This window comes from Tamandua tetradactyla, chromosome 3 (genome assembly GCF_023851605.1).
Source record: "Tamandua tetradactyla isolate mTamTet1 chromosome 3, mTamTet1.pri, whole genome shotgun sequence".
Classification (NCBI taxonomy): Eukaryota; Metazoa; Chordata; class Mammalia; order Pilosa; family Myrmecophagidae; genus Tamandua; species Tamandua tetradactyla.
In genome coordinates this window covers 203023903-203042964 of record NC_135329.1, presented here as the reverse complement: position 1 = coordinate 203042964, position 19062 = coordinate 203023903, and the positions used below count along the sequence as shown (strand labels likewise).

Below are 19062 nucleotides of genomic sequence, written 5' to 3'. Positions count from 1 at the left end.
AGCAATACCAATACCTACCCATGGGGTTGTTGTAAGGATTAAATGAGGTGATATTTGTAAAACTTAGCACCTATCCATAGTAAGTGCCGGAGAGGTTTTTGTCAAATAATATAGCAGCGCTTATTTGTAGTGTGCATTATTTATTATCTTTTTTATACCGTCTCCCCAAGTCTCCTGTGTAGACTCCTTGAGGAAAGGACAGTGACAGAGCTTATTTGTATCCTCAAAGTCACTTCCCATTTCAGTGGAGGTCCCTAAGTCAGAAATTGAGATAAAAAACTATTGCACTCAAAATAGAGAGGCCAAGGACTGTATTTTATTTCATAGGGAGTGGGGCTGGTGTTCCATCTGTGCTCCTTGGTTTCACATTTGAAAAGCTAAAAGAAAATATGAGAATAGCTTTGATGCATGCTGTACTTTGGGCGAGTAAAAGAATTTTGTTAGGAGCGTAGATGTCCCTTCATACCCTACAGACGGAATTTTTAAATTGTAAATTAGTATCCATCATGCATTTAATATGTGAGAGTCAAATTTTGGCTTATGTAGACACAGATGTGATATTCATATATTTTTCAAAGTGTTTCCAAAACGACCTAATAATCTAGAATAGTTGAGTGAAATTATGCCTATGCAGACAGTTTATGAGGACTGATATTCATGCCTATATATAGGCATGAATATGAGAGAGAGAGAGAGAGAGTTAGAACAGAATTTTTAGAGTTTTGAAAAATTCATGTTACTTATTTTTCTATGCTAAAAAAGCAATGTACTGGGTGGGCCACGGTGGCTCAGCAGGCAGACTTTTTGCCTGCCATGCTGGAGACCTGGGTTTGATTCCCAGTGCCTACTCACGCAAAAAAAAAAAAAAGCAATGTAATCTTCTGTTCTCACCCAGAATTAACCATCCCCTCAACAGTGGTGGGCGTTACCCAGAAAGCTTTTACTCCCTAACTTTTCTTTGTGATAAAACTATCCTTTATATAGATTGATTTTCCAGTGAGTAGCATTTTTTTTTTTAATGGGCAAATTGTTGGGTTTGATCATTCTGCTGGACACTGGTCTGATGTCGCTTTTTCTGTGAAGTTTTTCTTAACTCCTGGAGGACAGTTACTCAGTCTTTCCACAGTGGTCTCTAGCACCCTGTGAGGAATTTTTAAAGTAAATCTACTTAAGCTATAAATCCTATAAGTATTTGTTGAATACAATCCTGCTTTTCAAAATTCATTACAATTTTCTCAGAATTCGATATAGTTTTGCAACTGCAAATACATTTTTCCACTATTCCTTCCCTGCTGTGAAAGTTTGGTCTATAAGTTAAAAATATTTGATGCAGCAGTTCTCCGTTTTTCTAAAGTTACTTGGGATTGGCCACTTTCTCCATTTGGAAAATTTATTTTGTACTGTCTGTAATTGACCATATAATAAAAATTATCACAAAAGTACAGATAACTTGAAATAATTTAAATGGGTGTTACTATTAGCCTAATAGCTAAATCTAACAATTAACGACATTTCTAAAGGATTAATTTTTAATTACATATCTTTTAGCATTTATTCTCCAAAGCCTCTTGAGCATGAGAAGCAACTTTTTGATGCAATCAGAAAAAAAAAAAAAAAAGTCATCCTGGTAGTTGGCAGAATAAAATGGAATTTAGAGTGGCCAGGGAAGTTTTAAAAAATGATTCTATTTTTCCTTTCTTTTTCTTTCTGTCAGTGAAATATTTACCTTTTTTTAAAAAAAATTTTTAATTGTGGTGACATAGAAACAATATGGCATTTCCCATTTTAACAACTTTCCATTCAGTGGTGTTGATTATATTTACAATGTTGTGATACCATCACCAACATCCATTACTCAAACTTTTTCATTACCCCAAACAGAAACTCTGCACCCATTAAGCATGAACTCCCCATTTCCCAGCCCCATCCCTGCCCCTGACAACCTGTAATCTACTTTCTGCCTCTATGAATTTGCATGTTCTAATTATTGCATATATGTGAGATCATATAATATTCATTCTTCTGTGTCTAGCTTTTTCACTCAATGTGTCTTCAGGGTTCAGACTTCATGCCTCTTTATAGCTGGATAATATTCCATGTGTGTATGTACCACATTCTGTTTTTCTATTCTTCTATTGATGAACACTTGGGTTGCTTCCCTTTTGCTACTGTAAATAATGTTGCTTTGAACAATGGTGTGCAAATATCCACCGGAGTCCCCGTTTTCAATTCTTTTGTGTATATACCAAGAAATAGGACTACCAAGTCATATGGTAACTCTATGTTTAACTTTCTGAGGTACTGCTGGTCGGTTTCCAGGCAAGTTTTTTAATGTGGAATTTTCTAAGGGTTTAATTTTTACCATAATTGGCAAAAAGGGATTTTTGACCTTGGAATTTGAAGATTAGCTAGTGACAATATAAATATAAACCAAAATGCAGAATGAACTTAGAAGTAAAAAGTTACACATATTATTGTGGAAGGCACAGAGACCCAGTTCTAGTCCAGTTTGGCCACCCAACTGGCGGTGTGATCTTTTCTCGGGCAGGTAATTAAACACTGGCTTGCGTGGTTCTCAGTTGTCTATTAAAGGGATTTGTCTGGATATTTTTGTAGGTCCAGAATCATCTCAGATGTTCTTTTTTTTCACAGAACCTGAAATTGTGAATCGCATGAGGTATTTAGTAAGGACATGAAGGATTGCAGAGCTAGGCTTTGGGATCCACTAAGAGACAATGTCTAGGGATAGGTCAGTGTGGTAAAGATGGAAGGCTAGTGGTAACCATTCTCTGCAGTTTGCTAATGAAGGTAGATGCTTCAGAGGGACCCAGTAGCAAAGCAGTGGTACCAAGGAAAATAGAGGAGGGTGTCTGAGTATACAGCTATGTGTTCTGTGCAGGGACTTCATACGGGTTAAGTTCTGCATTTAGCAATTGGGGGCTCCCTAAGGGGCAAATTTCTGGTGTTGCTGTTAATGTGAGCTCATTTGAAGGTCCTCACACAAAATATTAAGATTTAACAAAAAGCCTGCAATGGGTGCCAGTTGTATTTAAGGCATTAATTGCAGACAGATTAATGGCTAAGGATTCAATTGTTGTTGGCAGACCTCTTGAACTCCTTCCACAACTCTCTTCTTCCCATCTCAATGTATAGTTCAGGCAGGATGCACCTCAAATGCATCCTCATCCCTGGGATCATAGTTCTTATGATGGGGCTTGTTCCTTATAATCAAGTCCCATCTTATTTTCTGGCTTCATGATGGTGTTATGCTTTTTAAGAGACTGGATCATAGTTGGCATGATTGGGAACCTGTTGCCTGTTACCAGAATTCCCAGTGTTGTCTACTACCTCATTGGCCTTCGTGCTAGTCATTAGTTTCTTCACACTCTAGTCTTCGCTTCTTCTGGGAAGTTTCTACTTCTAGATTCCTTTTGGACATGAGAATCCCTTTGACTCAATGAAATGTAACTGAGAACTATTATTATGGGTGAACCCTTTAATAACTGATGGGTAATTTTCCACTTATGCTTATATTGGAAATTGATCACAGAAGAATGTCAAGATGAAATCCCATAAACACTGAGTTCTTGGGTATCTGAGTAACTACATCTCAGATGTTCTTATTCTAAAAATAAAAAATTCTTTACCTTTGAAACCAGGCTCTCCTTTGTCCCCCGCTAAGTGGGATATTTGAGAAGGCCCAGGAGTGCCTTTATCTCCTGCATCCCCTTTGGGTCCTGGGGGTCCTCTCTCACCCCTTACTCCTGGAATTCCAAGGCTGCCTAAAGACAGGATTAACACCACATCAGTTCCTTAAGTAGTTCATGAGGATCCAAAATTAAGAGTGCCAAGAATGTAATAAGTTATTTCCCAAAGCAGGCAGCCACATACAGCTAGGATGGTAAGCCTGTTGAGAGAGAGTATGATTCCATTCAAATAGGAAATAAGAATAGAGAAAACCGCAACATCTAAATACATTGTTCTATCAGAACTATTTCCCCCCTGAAGATGTGATTTAGTCTGATGCTAAATAACTGAAATTGTTCATGTCTCCGTATAGCTGGAAGACATTCCATCACTTACCCTTCTGTCCTGGGATCCCTGGGCTCCCAGGCATCCCTGTAGGGCCGGTATTTCCAGGATACCCCATCAGCCCAGCCATGCCTTTAGGGCCTGCAGAGACAGTAGAAAGCAACTCAGGTTGTCCAGATGGGGAAAGCAAAATACTCAATAAAATAAAATGAAGTAGTAAAGTAAAAAGGGAAAGAAAAAGGAAAGGAAAGGAAAATGAAATAAAATAAAATAGTGAAATAAACTTTGAAATAAAGATTGGGAGTTGAAGGAAAGGTTTCTGAAATTAGGAAAATATCCATATTTGTCTAAGAGGTGGGCCAACAAATAGTCTTTTTTTAATATTGTCTATGTGAAAGTCATTGGTGATACCTTTTCATTTCTGGGTGAGAATAGAATATGTTGACATTTTGGAGACTTCCCTCCTCCCTACCCCTGACCAATAGCTTTCTATTAATGTTCCCTTATTTTGTTTCCTTCATAGCACTTATCTCTAGATGAACATAGTTTTAAAATGCATTTGTTATTTTTTCTCTTTTTTTTTTTTTTTTTTTTTTAACATGGGCAGGCACCAGGAATCAAACCCGGGTCCTTTGGCATGGCAGACAAGCATTCTTGCCTGCTGAGCCACCGTGGCCCGCCCTGCATTTGTTATTTTTAATTGTCTTTTCCACTTCGGAAGGTGGAGTCTTGTGCATTTGTGCTTCTGTAGCACCTACAGCAGTGCTGGCACATGGTCATAGCTCAATAACATGAATGAAGGAATAATGTGCTGCTTAAGTTGTTATTTTCGGCTCCTCTCTGGCGGGGAGAACAGTGAGGTCCCTTTGCCATGAGGAAACTTTTGGAACATTCTCCTTAAACATATGAACTATCAAAATAGCCATGAAATAAAAAGGACTATATAATACTATGAACAATTAGATGCCAACAAATTAGATAACTTAGACAAAATGAGCAAATTCCTAGAGAGACACAAATGACCAAACTGACTCAAGAAGAAATATAAAATGTGAATAGATCTATAACTAGTGAAGAGATTGAAATACTAACTTAAAAACTTGCCATAAAGAAAAGCCCAGGTCAAGATGTTTCACTGGCAAATTCTACCATACATTTAAAGAATGTCAATTACTCATAAACTCTTCCAGAAAGTCTGAGAGGAGGGTATATTTCCCAAATCATTCTATGAGGCCAGTATTACCCTGATGCCAAAACCAGACAACAACATCACAAGAAAACTACAGACCAATATCCTTTATGAATATAGATGCAAAAATCCTCAACAAAATATTAGCACACTGAATTCAGTAATAAATACAAAAAAAATTGCATGGCAAAAATAGCCACATTCTAGGTAACTGTGAAATGTGATCATCCCATCACAACCATTCTCCTGTCTCTTGGTCCCTGGTCTCTTACAAATAATTTAGGAGGAAAAAATATATACTAATTGAAAGGAAAGCATAGAGCCAAATGTCTATGCTTATGCCCTGTTAATGCAGCCACCTTGAGGGGGAAGTGTGGAGGAAGATACAAAAAGAAAATTGAAAGCACAGACAAGAATGGATACCTGGTGGCCCTAAAAATCCTGGATTTCCTGGATATCCTTTTTCACCAGGTGGTCCCATCTCACCAGGAAGACCTGGAATTCCTGGTGGCCCAGGTTCTCCCGGAAATCCTGACCTATCCAAGCCTGGAATACCTGGGTCTCCCTTTGGTCCTGTTTCACCTCTTCTGCCTAAGAATGAATGAACACATGAATGAATGAATGAGTTAACAAACAAGTGCTTTCTCAATCAGTTCCAAAAATCTTTTATGGATGTAAATATTTAGCAGTGTCATTCTGGGCAAACCACAGATTTATCTGTGTTATCTGTTTATTTTCTTTTGTCCCCCTCTTTAAAATTTCTAAGATCTCTTCTGGCTCTAACATTCTTGGTTTCAAGGATTCATGCAGAAATGTAAGTAGATTATTTGGATTTATTTCTTAGTCTTTCACCTGGGATTGCATTTAGTGAGCGTGCCTCAATCTTTAAGTTACTAAAGACAACAGCGCCATGCTTCTACAAAAACTAAGGTCTTTGCAAAAATTCTGTTTATGAACATATACACTGTATGAGAGCTCATAGGCATTAACTGGGCTATAAAGGAATTTTCCCGAAAACTGTTCACCAGATATGAACTACATGGTTTATAATATGTTAAGCTGGTATCTGTGCATACATTTGCTGTATATTAATAATATACATTTACCACTTTAATATACTTGGGATGTTAAGGGTAAAATTTTTCTTGAGACTTTATATACATATATATCTTCAGCATTCATATTTTCTTGCATAAAAACCAAACCAAATTATTATATTAACCTCAGATCCCTTCTGCATGGTAGGTACACACTGCTGTATGCAGTCAGTTCGTGACAGCAAGGTTTATATTTCTAAAATTACATTTCTCAGTGAACAGTGGCCAGGCCTTGTTGCTAGACAGTTCCCAGTGACAACTCTGATTTGTCAAGCTTCAAAGGCAGAGTGGAGTGACATGCTACTTGCCTGCACAGAGCCTGATTTTGAGGCAACCCATCTCCTACCTTGTTGTCCTTTCAATCCATTTAAGCCGGGAAGTCCTTGGGCTCCCCTGGGACCTTCTGTGCACTTTCCTGGGGGTCCTTTTTCTCCAGGGAGCCCAGGCTGTCCTGGATCTCCTGCAAAGAGAATCCAAGTGCATGTTCTGGTGTCAAAAATCAAGGTATTGCTAACACAGTCATTCTTCTGTAACATTTTCCACCCAAAATTGGACCAATATTTAGTACCATAAACACTACTTTCATACTGAGCACTCAACAAAAAATGGCAGGCAGGCAGGCAGGCAGGCAAGCAGGAAGGATGGACGGAAGGGAGGGAGGGAGGGAGGGAGGAAGGGAGGGAGGGAGGGAGGGAGAAAGGGAGGGAGGAAGGAAGGAAGGAAGGAAGGAAGGAAGGAAGGAAGGAAGGAAGGAAGGAAGGAAGGGGCAGCAAGGTTGAGTGGGAAAATAGACCCTATTGATTCTATTTATTGAGCTAGAAGTTCTCTTGAGAAGGACTCTGCATCCCCTAGAGCACCTACATACTCAACTTGCTGCATTTTAGCTAAGCTCACCGTGTAAAAAGGAATCAAATTGCATTGTACCTTGTGGTCCATCTGGCCCTTCATTTCCTGGCATTCCAGGGAGACCTGGAAGACCAGGGAGTCCAATTTGTCCATTTTCCCCAGAATTGCCTCTTTCTCCTGGAAAACCTGGCTTTCCTGGTTCTCCAGGCATGGCTAGGCCTGGTTCTCCCTATAGCACAGAAATTATGTTAGTTTTACTATATAAAGCTTCCAGTTTCTTTTTTTTTTTTTTTGAATATTGACTCCACTTCAGGGTTATTTATTTACTTTAAAATATCTGTTACGAAGGCTTGTTTGCATGGCCACCTCCATTCTAGCAACTATCCTTCATCAGCTCTGCTGGCTGACTTCTTCGTAGAATTATGCTTAAATAATTCATCCCCACTTTGTTAGAAGACTGTGGGCTGACTGTAAACGGAAAAATCTACACATCTTTACTTTGATTGTTTTCTTATAGCTATTCAAATTTCTTTCTAGAATTCTCTGTTTACTCATTTTACTCTGAATGTTTCTGAAGCCATTCAGGAAGAAATTGAAAGGCACTAATGTCTTCTATTTTCCTTTCTAAAAGGGAGGAATAGTGCAGAGAAACTTTTTTTTTTAATGTTTAAGAGATAAAGATAGTCTCCATTGTCAACAAAAATATTGACAATTTCCACACCACGGACCATCCTGCCCGATTGGAATATCCCCACTGGCCAATTGTAATGCCGCCTCTGCCCCTTGCAGTCCGGGCTTCACTGCTTTCAGACCTTGGCTCCTGGTGGTCCTGGCCGTCCAGGTGACCCCGGCTTCCCCATTTCTCCAGGACAACCTGGGGATCCTTTTGCCCCTGGAAAGCCTCTGTCTCCTACAGAGAAAAAAAAAAAGCAATAAAAATGATAAGGTTAGTCTTACTAAAAGATTCTGGGCAGTAGCTTTTTAAATTTTATCTCATGTTTTTATGAGGAAAGCAGCTAGAGAGGCTTCCATGGAACTACATGATGAGAAACCAACTGCTATAATTTGCAACTAAAAAATTCAATTCCATATCACATGACATTGCTTCCCAATTAAAAAAAATCACTTTCTTCATTTTTTTTTATTTGAATCTCCACTTTCAAGGAGCTCTTAGGGTAGCTCTGGTTCCCATGGTTTTCAGTCTTCCTGAAACTGAGTCCACAGGGCTACAACTAAGATGCAATTTATTAATGCAGGGTCCAGGCAAAAATATGGGCCAGACTACATTACTCCAGAGATTGTTACGAAGAAATCATTAAGAGGAAGAGTCAAAGCCACTCCTAGGGCCACGTGTAAAATATGATCATGTGTTCATTAAAAATACTACTATACTAAGATCAATATTCTCATATTTGAGCAGAATTGCTATGATGGACAGTGGTGACATATTAATCCAAGAGATGAAATACCAAAAAAACGGAATATATTTTGACAAGCATTTTCGATGATATTGAAGGGAACATAAAATTAACAAAATTTTCTAGGAGGCAACCCAGAGCCAAAGTTACTCATATATTGTCCTGAACAGGACTTTATTTACTTCCTCAGGCTATCGTTTGAGTTCTCAATGGCTGCATTTCTTTGACGTGTTTCTCCTGAGATGGGAAGCAGAATTTGTTCTTAAAGAAACTTCTGTGATTTTTTTTTTAGAGTACTTAGGGAAATCAGTTATTTGTGATTTTAATAGTCCCTTTTTTGTGATGATAAAAGAAATGTATAAAGTAATGTATAAATGTAAAAAGTGTAGACTCTATTAAGAAATAAAGAAAAGAATTCCCATAAATCCACGAAGAAGAAATCACTGTACCTATTTGGTGAATTTCCTTCCAGTTTTTCCTATGCATTAAAAAACATGACTAAGATGTGATTGCATAAATAAAAGTGAATTCTACCCTTTGGCCTAACATTTTAAAAGATTTTTTATATTTAAGACTCTTGGAAAACATATGTTTAAATGACATGAGGGATATTTTGGATGTCATTCACTACACATACTTATAGCATCTTAATGACCACAATGAAGCTTATGTTTAAAAATTTTTTAATTTACCCTTAGATCCTGGAGGCCCGGGAAGTCCAATTCCTGGCATTCCTGGTTCACCATCAGGCCCAGGAAGACCTGGATCACCACATTTTCCCGTGGATCCCGGAATACCTAAAAAACACACACCTCCATCACCAACTTTCTCTTCTCTTATCTTAAAACAAAGTGCCTAAGTCCTCCATACCAGCCCAGCCCCTTTTGCAAATTAAGAAATAACCATCCCGTAATCCCAACTGTATGCCTTTCTTCCCAATAGACTATTCATTGGATGCTGCAAGGAATTTTTAAAATATGATTTAATCCTTAAAAAGAAATATTCCACAGGTCCTGAATTATATAAAGTCTTCCTCCATGTATGCAAAATTAAATTTTAGATCACACCTGCAAAGAGATTAAGTTTACCAATGCAGAAGCTGTGGAAAATGTCCTGATTAACCCCTGGGAAGCATGGCTTTCTCTGCCCTTGAAAACCCACGAGGACCTTTTGCTCTGGAATTGCTCTCAGGTAACGACATCAGTTCTCCTTTGGAATCAGAAGCACCCACGGGAATGATTTGGATCACTGCAAAGGACCTCTGCAAGCTTCCCACCTGCTCATTGTCTATCTGACAGGACTCCAGCCTGTGCTCTTTTTGGAGCCAAAATGATATTTCTTTTTTATCACAGGGACCGTATTTTTCTGGGAAAGTCAGACCCGGTGAAGGGGATACTCACCAGGTGGACCCTGGGGACCAGAGTGGCCAGGGGGCCCTGGAGGTCCTGGGGGACCCGGACTTGGTGTTGAAACACTGAGCTCTCCTTTAGGACCTTAAGAAAATGTGTGACCATAAGACTGATGTTCGTACTGCAGTTTTTTTGGTTCTTAGGGGTGCGATTATAAGAGGTTTGCAAACATATCCCAAGGAAGATTAAAAAATACTCTTTGCTTCTCGCAGGTTTCAAAATTAGCTTAAAGGAGACCAACTCACAGAAACTTTATTTCAATCAACAAATATTTATAGGCATCTACCTGCTTATCTAAGTCGTGCTTTGATTACTAGCCCAATATGCTGGTTTATTTGAAAAAGAGCCTACTCCATGAAATTGAGAGTCTAGAATTAAGCTTAAATGTTGATAAATACTGGTAGGATGTGTATTTATTGGGTAACTAGTTTTGATGAGAAGGCAGCATGGTCTATTGAAAAGAATACGAAGTGTGGCCCGGCAGGCTGATCCGGGTTTGAACCTTGGCCCTGCAATTTATAAGATCAGTGAGTTTGGGTACATTTCATAATCTCTGGTAAATTTCTCCTCTGTCCATCAAGGAAATACTCACCTGGCAGATAAGGATTAGAGATAATGTTCCAAGCACAGTGGCCAACACTAAAAACGTTTTAGCTATTGAAATTGTCCATATATTCATATATTTATTTAAAAATTGGTTTACAGTAGTACAAAATATAAGTCATGGAAATAATTGGTGATAATATATTTTAGGAAAACGGGGTCCTTCACTAAACATTCACATTTAGAAAGAACAGAAGTTTGATGATGGATTAGAACAGGGACTAGCAAATTTTTCCATAAAGGGCCAAACAGTAAATATTTTAGGCTTTGTAGACCAGACAGTCTCTGCTGTAACTACTCAACCCTCTGTGATGGCAGGAAAGCAACTGTGGACAAAACTTAAATGAAGGAGCATGGGTGTGTTTCAATAAACCTTTATTTATGGACATTGAAATTTCAATTAATTTTCATGTTATAAACTATTATTCTTTATCTTTTTCAAGCATTTAAGAATGTAAAAGCCATTCTTTGCCTGTGGGCCATAAGAAAACAAGTTGGTAGCTCAATTTGTAGAGTGGGTCATAATTTCCTAACCCTTCATTAGAATGGTGGCTTCCAAAGTGGGGTTCAGAAAAACATATATATATATATATATGAAATCAGAAAAAAAGTATGTGTATATAACTATAAAATAAGCTTTATGTATATTTATGGATAAAACACATGTATACAAATTTATAATAGTTATGCATACTATGGGGATGTGTACTCAAAAACTTTTCATTGATGAGGGGAGAGCTATGAAAAGATTTGGCATCTACATGGATTTATTTGTTCTTACCTTTTAAAGTGATTTTGCAAGTAAAAATAACCACAGTAGTATGATTTGTTGAAAACTGCCGGCAACATGCATTACTTTCCATCTTCTGCCATGCGTCTAACCACAAATAAACATTAGGGCCCTGATCCCTCCTGAATCTAGCAACTGTCTTTAGCACATGTGGATCCCCAAAGTTCACTGGACTGAAAAACTGTTATCAGACTTGGCTTCTTTTTCTTGGATATTTCCAAGTTCTATTCATAAACTACTGGGTTATGGGTCAAAAAGAATAAATACGCTATAGCCTTAATGGGCACCCAAAAGAGGCTCCTCAAGATCAGTTTCATAGCCTTTTGCCTCCCTTTGTTTAGTTCATCTTAATTGACTTCTACTCACCCCTTAGGATCTATAAATTCCATAAATTTATGTGAGCTATGGATAGAGACTATCCTAGGAAATTTCAACTGAATTGCTCAGTAATAGGAAAAAACTAGATTTTTCTCTAACACAAAGTGAATGTTCTTTCCCAGTACCTAAGCAGTCCAAATATTCTATTTATTAGAAGCAAGTTGCTATATATTTGTTGGCCTTGGGGGATCATCACTACTTCTTGGACCTATCACCCCCCTCCATGGGAAAACAGGACTGGAAAGAAAACTAACCAACCGGCTTCTCCAGGTGGTCCAGGGGCTCCAGAAATTCCTTGATCGCCCTTTGGACCAGGCTCTCCTTGGGGTCCATAGTCGGGTGGTCCAGCCCATCCTGTGGGTCCTGGGGGCCCAGGAGTGCCAGGATCCCCTGGAGGACCCTGGTCCCCCTTCTCACCACTCAGGGCCTGCGACAACAGAAACGTGTGGGTAGTGCTTGTCGCCAGTATCTCCTTACACAGGCTGCTCTTATCAGGTAGCTGAATGCCAGTTAAGCCAGCATGGAGAAGATACTGAATTAAAAACCAGTTTTCATTTGAAGGGAATTGTTACTGACATAAGAGTGCAGCATAGTGCCTACTGTATTGTGCTCATTGAAATTTAACAGCATTTCATTAACTTGGAAGTCTCTTGAATCCTACTTGAGATGCCCTAAGATATGCTGTCCATATAATAGCCCCTATGGCCACATCGTCATTAGAGGTGGCACTCATGCTAATAAAACCAGTACATCTTGCACCTTCATAATATCTGTGTCAATTTTCTAAAATAAAACCTTCATTATAGCTGTGCTAATTTTTTCTCATGAATGTCTAGTCATTTTTTTTAATTTTATGGATGGCCACTTTGTAAATGAGTTGTATATGTTAGAGAAGTTGAATTTGACAAAATGATCAAAGTCCTCCTCCCCAACATGGCACCAAAAAAATAAATTTCAGTGGATTTGTTCAATGTCATCAGAAGTTGTGATTCTTCTCCTTCTTTTATGATGATAGAACATAAGATCCCACAAATTGGCCACCCTGTTTTTCTTTCACTTACTTTCTAAAACATCTTCACTAAGTGTTTTAAGAGAGGAATTAGTGAGATGCAAATGGGGGCAGCATATGAACTCTATTAATGCTCTACCAAAAGGCTTCTGGACGCTGCCTCCCTATAAGCCTGATGACCACCAAGCAGACAGCCTGGGGAATCACCCCAAAGCAGTTTTCCAAAACGAGGCCTGAGGAGCACTTATTCTACTAGATCTGCCAATAAATTAAAAAAAAAAAAAAAAGGGTTTGATAGCCAAAAAGGTAAAGGAAACACCATATACTGTATCTTGTGACATTTTGGGGAATCACAAGTCAAACTATGTAAAAGGTCTATAAATAAGTCTTTCAATTTTGTTTATTAAGTTTCTCTAAACCTACTTTAGGTGGGACATTTATTGTTGGATAACACCAATGAACCCTGGGAGGAACTGGTACTCCATAGAATAGAATGGGCAGAGCCCTCTCTTGAGTTACTTATGACATTTAAAAATAGATCCTCATGGATATTAATATGTAATTGAATGTGTAGAGACTCTATCCTAAGAAAAGGGATAGAATTTGCATGAATAAATATTTTAAATAACTAATAACTTAATAATTAAATAACTAATTAAAATTTAAATATTTTAAATAGCTAATAATTAGATTTAATAATTTAATTTGACTACCTTACCCTTAAATATTCTGGATTTTTTTTTTAACTTAAGAAAAATAAACATTGCCCCGAAAATATTTACTAAAACTTTCCACTGTTATATAATCACTTCCTAACTTCTCTATATACTCATTTGATGCAAACATGGAATTGCACTGTGTGTTTAAGAGACAAGGTCACTATCAATATATTAATATCAAATGCCTATTTTAAAAATTGGGCTAAATCATTGAATACTACCCATTTATTTTGTCAAAATACTATAAATATTATTACTGCTAATACTAAAGATGCCCCATTCTTAGTTGGAGCTATGAACCATGCTGAGTGGCAAACAACTTTTTGAAAGGAAATCGTTCTATCTCTTAACTTAGATCACTTCATTTATTATTAATTCAAAACTCATTTTTTTTATTAATTCAAACATTAATTTGAAAAAAGTTGCTAAATACCAACCAGTTGACCTTTAGGTCCTGGTAAGCCTTTTACTCCTGGAGTTCCAGGAATTCCGTCCAAGCCCTTTTTTCCTGGTTGTCCTCTGATTCCAGGATCTCCTGGGGCACCCACTTGCCCCTCTGGCTGAGGTGTGTCACCTTTTTCTCCTTTGGGTCCTGGAGCTCCCTGAGCACCGAGGAATCCCTGGAGTAGTACAGAAATGAGTCCACATTGCATTTGGGTCAAGCTGTCCTTTTATCAATCTTAAAAACAATGTCAACAAGAACTTTTCCAATTTAATGGACGTGGAATTTCTCTTGGTCACTTTCTTTGGCCCATAAGTTAAGTTTCAAGTTTCTTGTTTATTTTGCTTTATTTTTGCTTACCAAACCAGGAGAGGTTTCAATCAGACAGCACAATTCAATACATTCTACACAACAGTAAAGTTCAATACAAGAGTCATCATAATTCTGATTATGATTTGCATATTGGCAAATTTTAACATGCATTTCTGGGTGATTAGATCTAAATATATTTATCCATAAATTATTTTCAGATTCAATAGGCTAATCAACATTTTTACTTTTAAATAGCTTTATTGAAGGACAATTTATATATCATAAAATTTCTCTTTTGTAAGAGTACAATTTAGTAATTTTTTAGTAAATTTATAGAGTTATGCAATAATCACCACAACCCAGTGTTAAGATATTTCCATCACTCCTTAAAAGTCCCTTAAATCCTTTGGCAGTCAATTCCTGCTCTCACTTTTCACTCCAGGCAACCAATGATCTGGTTTTTCTCTCTCTCTGATACCATTTTAAATGGCTTTATAAATTCATTTAGTCATTCACATAACATTCATTTATTCATTCAATCAACATGTATTTATTAAGCACCTACTGTTTGCCCTGCGCTGAACTGATAACTGATGTGTGGTGCAGGTGTATTTACAGAGTGCTCAATTTCCAAATAGAAGTTAAAACTTCAAAACCATGAATCTTACTGGAAATCCTGGAAGACCCGTATTTCCTGGGAACCCTGGGATTCCTTTAATGCCAGTTGTACCTTGTCCTCCTGCAAAGCAATGAATTATAAAATACTTATTGGACACCAACTGTGGGGTGATGCAGTGTGTGAAGAAAATAAGGTGTTTTTCTTCTGCAGAAAGATCATTTCTCTCTGAAAACACAATGCTAGAAGAGAATGACAGTAAGCAACTCGAATAAGAGCTAATGCGAAGAACAAGAGCTCTTTAAAATAAGTAGTTTTCTAAAATTCTTGTCTTTTTATTTTGAAGGAGACACATTTATTTTTTCTTTTGATAAAAGTAACAAATGTTCATTGTCACAGAATTATACAGACAGGAGAGGATAGAAACACCCATAAAGCTGCCTCCAGAAGATAATAATTTGCTAAAATGTTAATGTATAAAATCTTAACTTTTTACATCCATAAATGCACAACACTCATGTACATGCTATTTTGGAATTACACTATATATACATCAATAGATTTATAGCTTCATTTTAAATGGTTATACGGCAGTCTATTGTTTGGGCGAATCATCATATATTAGCTAATTGCTATTTTTAGACAGTATTTTTTTTTTTTTTGCTTTTAGTTACTGTAAACAATGCTATGGTAAACATCTTTGGATATTTAGTTATCCAAATTTATCCAATTATTTACTTAGAATAAATTCTCAGAGATGTAACTGTAAGACCAGGAGGGCATAACCTCTTCTGAAGTTTTGGATATCTGTTTCCAAATTGCATATTACTGAACAATTTTATGCTTCCCATAATTATTTAAATACCTCCATAAAGATAACCCCTTTAAAAAATCTTTTGTATGGATTTCATGTCAATTAACAAATGTTTATTTAGTTTCTATTGTTTGCAAGATGTTGAGCCATAACACATATATTTTTTTAAGTAATACAAAGTGTTGGCTGCTTGCGTATCTTCTCTGAGCTATACCCATAGTATGCCAAAATGTAGAGAACTGAGGAAAAATACAAGAATGCAACTCGTCTTTCTGCAGAGAGTGAGTTGCCCACTTGCATTCTAGCCTTTGACCAGAGATAAGACGTGGGGGAAATGTAGGAAAATAATGATTTCTTTCCTCTTATTCTTTTCCCCACCTTTTTATCCTTCTCTCCCTCTTTCCTTTTGGTGTTTGCTTTAACAGGACATTTCCCCCAGGGACCTGGGCTCTCCCTGGAAGCTGGTGAGGAGCCCTGCTCCCATCCATCCCTCTCTGGTTTGACCCAGGAAGTCAGGGCTGTGGCAGCAACTGCAACGCAAGAAGTGAGTGGGATCTGAGGGTGACCAAAGGATCCCTGCCCCAAGGCGTGTGATCCCCATTGGCCGCCGGTGCCTGGAGCTGTCACCCTTCGAATCCAGTTCTTTGGATGGAGGCACAGTCCTCCAGAAAACTCGTGTGAATGGGCATGCCTCTTGGACGGCAGGAACATGACTATCCCCTGTCAACGCTGCCAGTTAGTCCTTCAGATTAACTCGTGTCCCTAAGGAGATGGGTGGAGGCAGAGCCATGGAGGAAGCCAGCACAAAATGCCGGAAGAGAAGGTCTGCATTTGAGCCCCGCTGTGTCATTCTCAGCCAAGACCCCTTATTCCTCAGTTTCTTCACTCTGCCAAGTGGGGTTAATGGTAACACAACCTCTGGGGAGATGTGAACCATAAGGAGAGACTTAGAACCGTGCATCATGCACCGGCCAGGGGCTCAGGAATTTGAGTTCTTATTGGTTAATGACATGGAATATGATGGTAGGGTCAGCACCAGGAAAGGCCTAGAGGCCGGGGTGCTGGTGGGAGGACCCGGGGAGGGTCACAAGGGGCAAAGGACCCCAACTAATGAGTAGGGACTTTTTCTACAGCAAGAGTTTGCCCCACGGCCAATTCTGTAAGGGAGGTAGGGGAGGTAGGCAGGTGGGGGCGGGAATGGCTTGAGCACAGCACTAAGAGGAGAGACCCAGTTTGGCATAGAGGTTGGGAAGAGAAAGCTTAAGAGTCGTGCTTTACTTATTGGCCTATGCATTTTTTTCCCCTCAAAAACTGATTTAGTGGCCTATATATATTTTTTAATCATGAAATTGCAGATACAAATCCTGATTTATGATAAACTGGAAGGTTTATCAACACATGGCCTAAAATGCTGCAAAGTAACAGTAGGTGGGGGCTGAGTGTCTGACAGCTCCTCTAAATGGCCCTCCAGTTTACCGCAGTCCCCACTGCTCTCTATGGCCTCCACCACTGAGACTATTGCTGTAATTTTTATGGCATTTGTATCCTTAAGAAGGAAGTCCATACAACTGAGATTTTATCAGAGATTTTATCAGAAGCATGGAAATACGAACTGAGAAGGGTTGTATCTTTCAAGAAAAAAATTAGAGAGAACTTATTTCTTAACGGAAGAGAAAAGCGTGTGTTTAGTTGGGCCGCTTCACAGCCTTAAATTGTCTGCTGGTCCCTAATTTCTGATTAGCACAATAGTTTGCTAGAGTTCATCAACTAAAATGGAACAGGGGAAAATGCCAGCTGGCTTTATATGTGATTTGATTCCACTGGGTGTTTATACATGTTTCTGTAAATTCTAAAAGGACTCTATTTGAAAATCTTCCTCCCCATTCATGTTAACCACATCATGACATCCAGCAATCCAATATCTTTTTCTAAACCAATGATTTTTTCCCCTTTTGTATTTGCAAAAGCAAACTGTCTGTACCTGGGACTCCTTTGATACCATCCAACCCTGGCAGTCCTGGAAGACCTGGAGGCCCTGGGGTGCAAGGACACTGGGTACACAGGAGGCCTGGCTCCCCTGCAAGGAGACCGCACTCAGTCCTCAGAAGGCAGAGATATCTTCCAACCAACAAACAATTATTACATCTGAAATCTCACAGATTGGGAAATGTACTTTTTTTATATAGTGAAAAGTATTTAGGTCATTGTGCTTATTAATAAAACTCATTCATCTATTATATCTTTTTACTTTATTGATCTCAGCAGGATAGTTCCTCTGAGACAGGTAATTCCAAGAATCTAACTTAAAATGTCTAGTATTTTAGTGTTCCTTTCGGTGTGTTCAGGATAAAATTCACATTCTGGGGGTGTCCAATGATTTATTGCATGGGGTTAAATAAATTCCTCATTTACAGATAAATGAACACTTTTGAGCTAAATCTTTTGAAAAAGATGCCATCACTGGCTGCTGTTTGGGTTCATTGTCTCAGGGGGAAAAAGCTGGTCCTATGATGGTGGAAATGGCTTATTTGAGTAGAATGACACTACAGATTGAACCAACCTTTGGGCCCATCACTTCCTAGGATTCCTGGAGGACCTAGAAGTCCTGGAATTCCATGTTCTCCAGGTGGGCCCTTCAGAAAAACGATGTCACCTATAAAAATACACCAAACCAGTTGTTCATTTTGTTCAGTGTTATTTTTTTCAACTAGCAATTGCTTTAATATATGCATTCTTTTATATGCATTTTCCCCACCTTTGCATTGGAAGGTGATTTGCAACTGAAGAGACCACGTTACTTGTATCTGGAAAGAGCACGTTGACCAACTCTTCCTTTCTCATTGCGTAGATGTTGACACATTTTTTTATTACTGTGATTGTTCTTTGAACTCATTATGTTTTTCTTCACACAGCTAACCCATGTTATCTTATTCAGTTGTTCTCAATTATTCCAAGACTATCCTTGCAGCATATTGATATATCCCAGATACTTGTATTTTTCTGATATATTAGAGATGCTCCATAAATAGTGAGTGAAGGAATAGGTTCCAACGCAGGGTACCATCTATTTCATTTCCCTTGTCCCTGCCTCCCACACTGCTTTTGAGGAACTCAGGGTAAAAATATACATGTGCTGGTTTGAAAGGATGTATGTCCCCTAGAAAAGTCATGTTTTAATCTAAATCCCATTTCATAAAGGCAAAATAATTCTTATTCATTACTGTATGTTTGAAACTGTAATCAGATCATCTCCCTGGAGCTGTGATTTAATCAACAGTGGTTGTTAAGCTGGATTAGGTGATGACATGTCTCCCCATTTGGGTGGATCTTGATAAGTTTCTGGAGTCCCATAAAAGAGGAAACATTTTGGAGAATGAAGGAGATTCAG

General features: G+C 38.3%; 1 protein-coding gene across 4 annotated transcripts in view; it reads right to left on the bottom strand.

Moving 5' to 3' along the window:
• Positions 1-19062, bottom strand: part of COL4A3 (collagen type IV alpha 3 chain) — a 166729-nt gene that overhangs the window by 37969 nt on the left and 109698 nt on the right. For all 4 annotated transcript variants that reach the window (XM_077155312.1, XM_077155313.1, XM_077155311.1 and 1 more), the window contains 13 exons: positions 18235-18327; positions 17656-17751; positions 14913-14983; positions 13928-14110; positions 12021-12189; positions 9983-10075; positions 9275-9379; positions 7977-8074; positions 7243-7393; positions 6665-6778; positions 5645-5812; positions 4084-4173; positions 3648-3782 (listed from right to left, as the gene is read on the bottom strand). In XM_077155312.1, the coding sequence (XP_077011427.1) occupies positions 3648-3782; positions 4084-4173; positions 5645-5812; positions 6665-6778; positions 7243-7393; positions 7977-8074; positions 9275-9379; positions 9983-10075; positions 12021-12189; positions 13928-14110; positions 14913-14983; positions 17656-17751; positions 18235-18327 (1566 nt within the window). The remainder of the gene's footprint in view (positions 1-3647; positions 3783-4083; positions 4174-5644; positions 5813-6664; positions 6779-7242; positions 7394-7976; positions 8075-9274; positions 9380-9982; positions 10076-12020; positions 12190-13927; positions 14111-14912; positions 14984-17655; positions 17752-18234; positions 18328-19062) is intronic.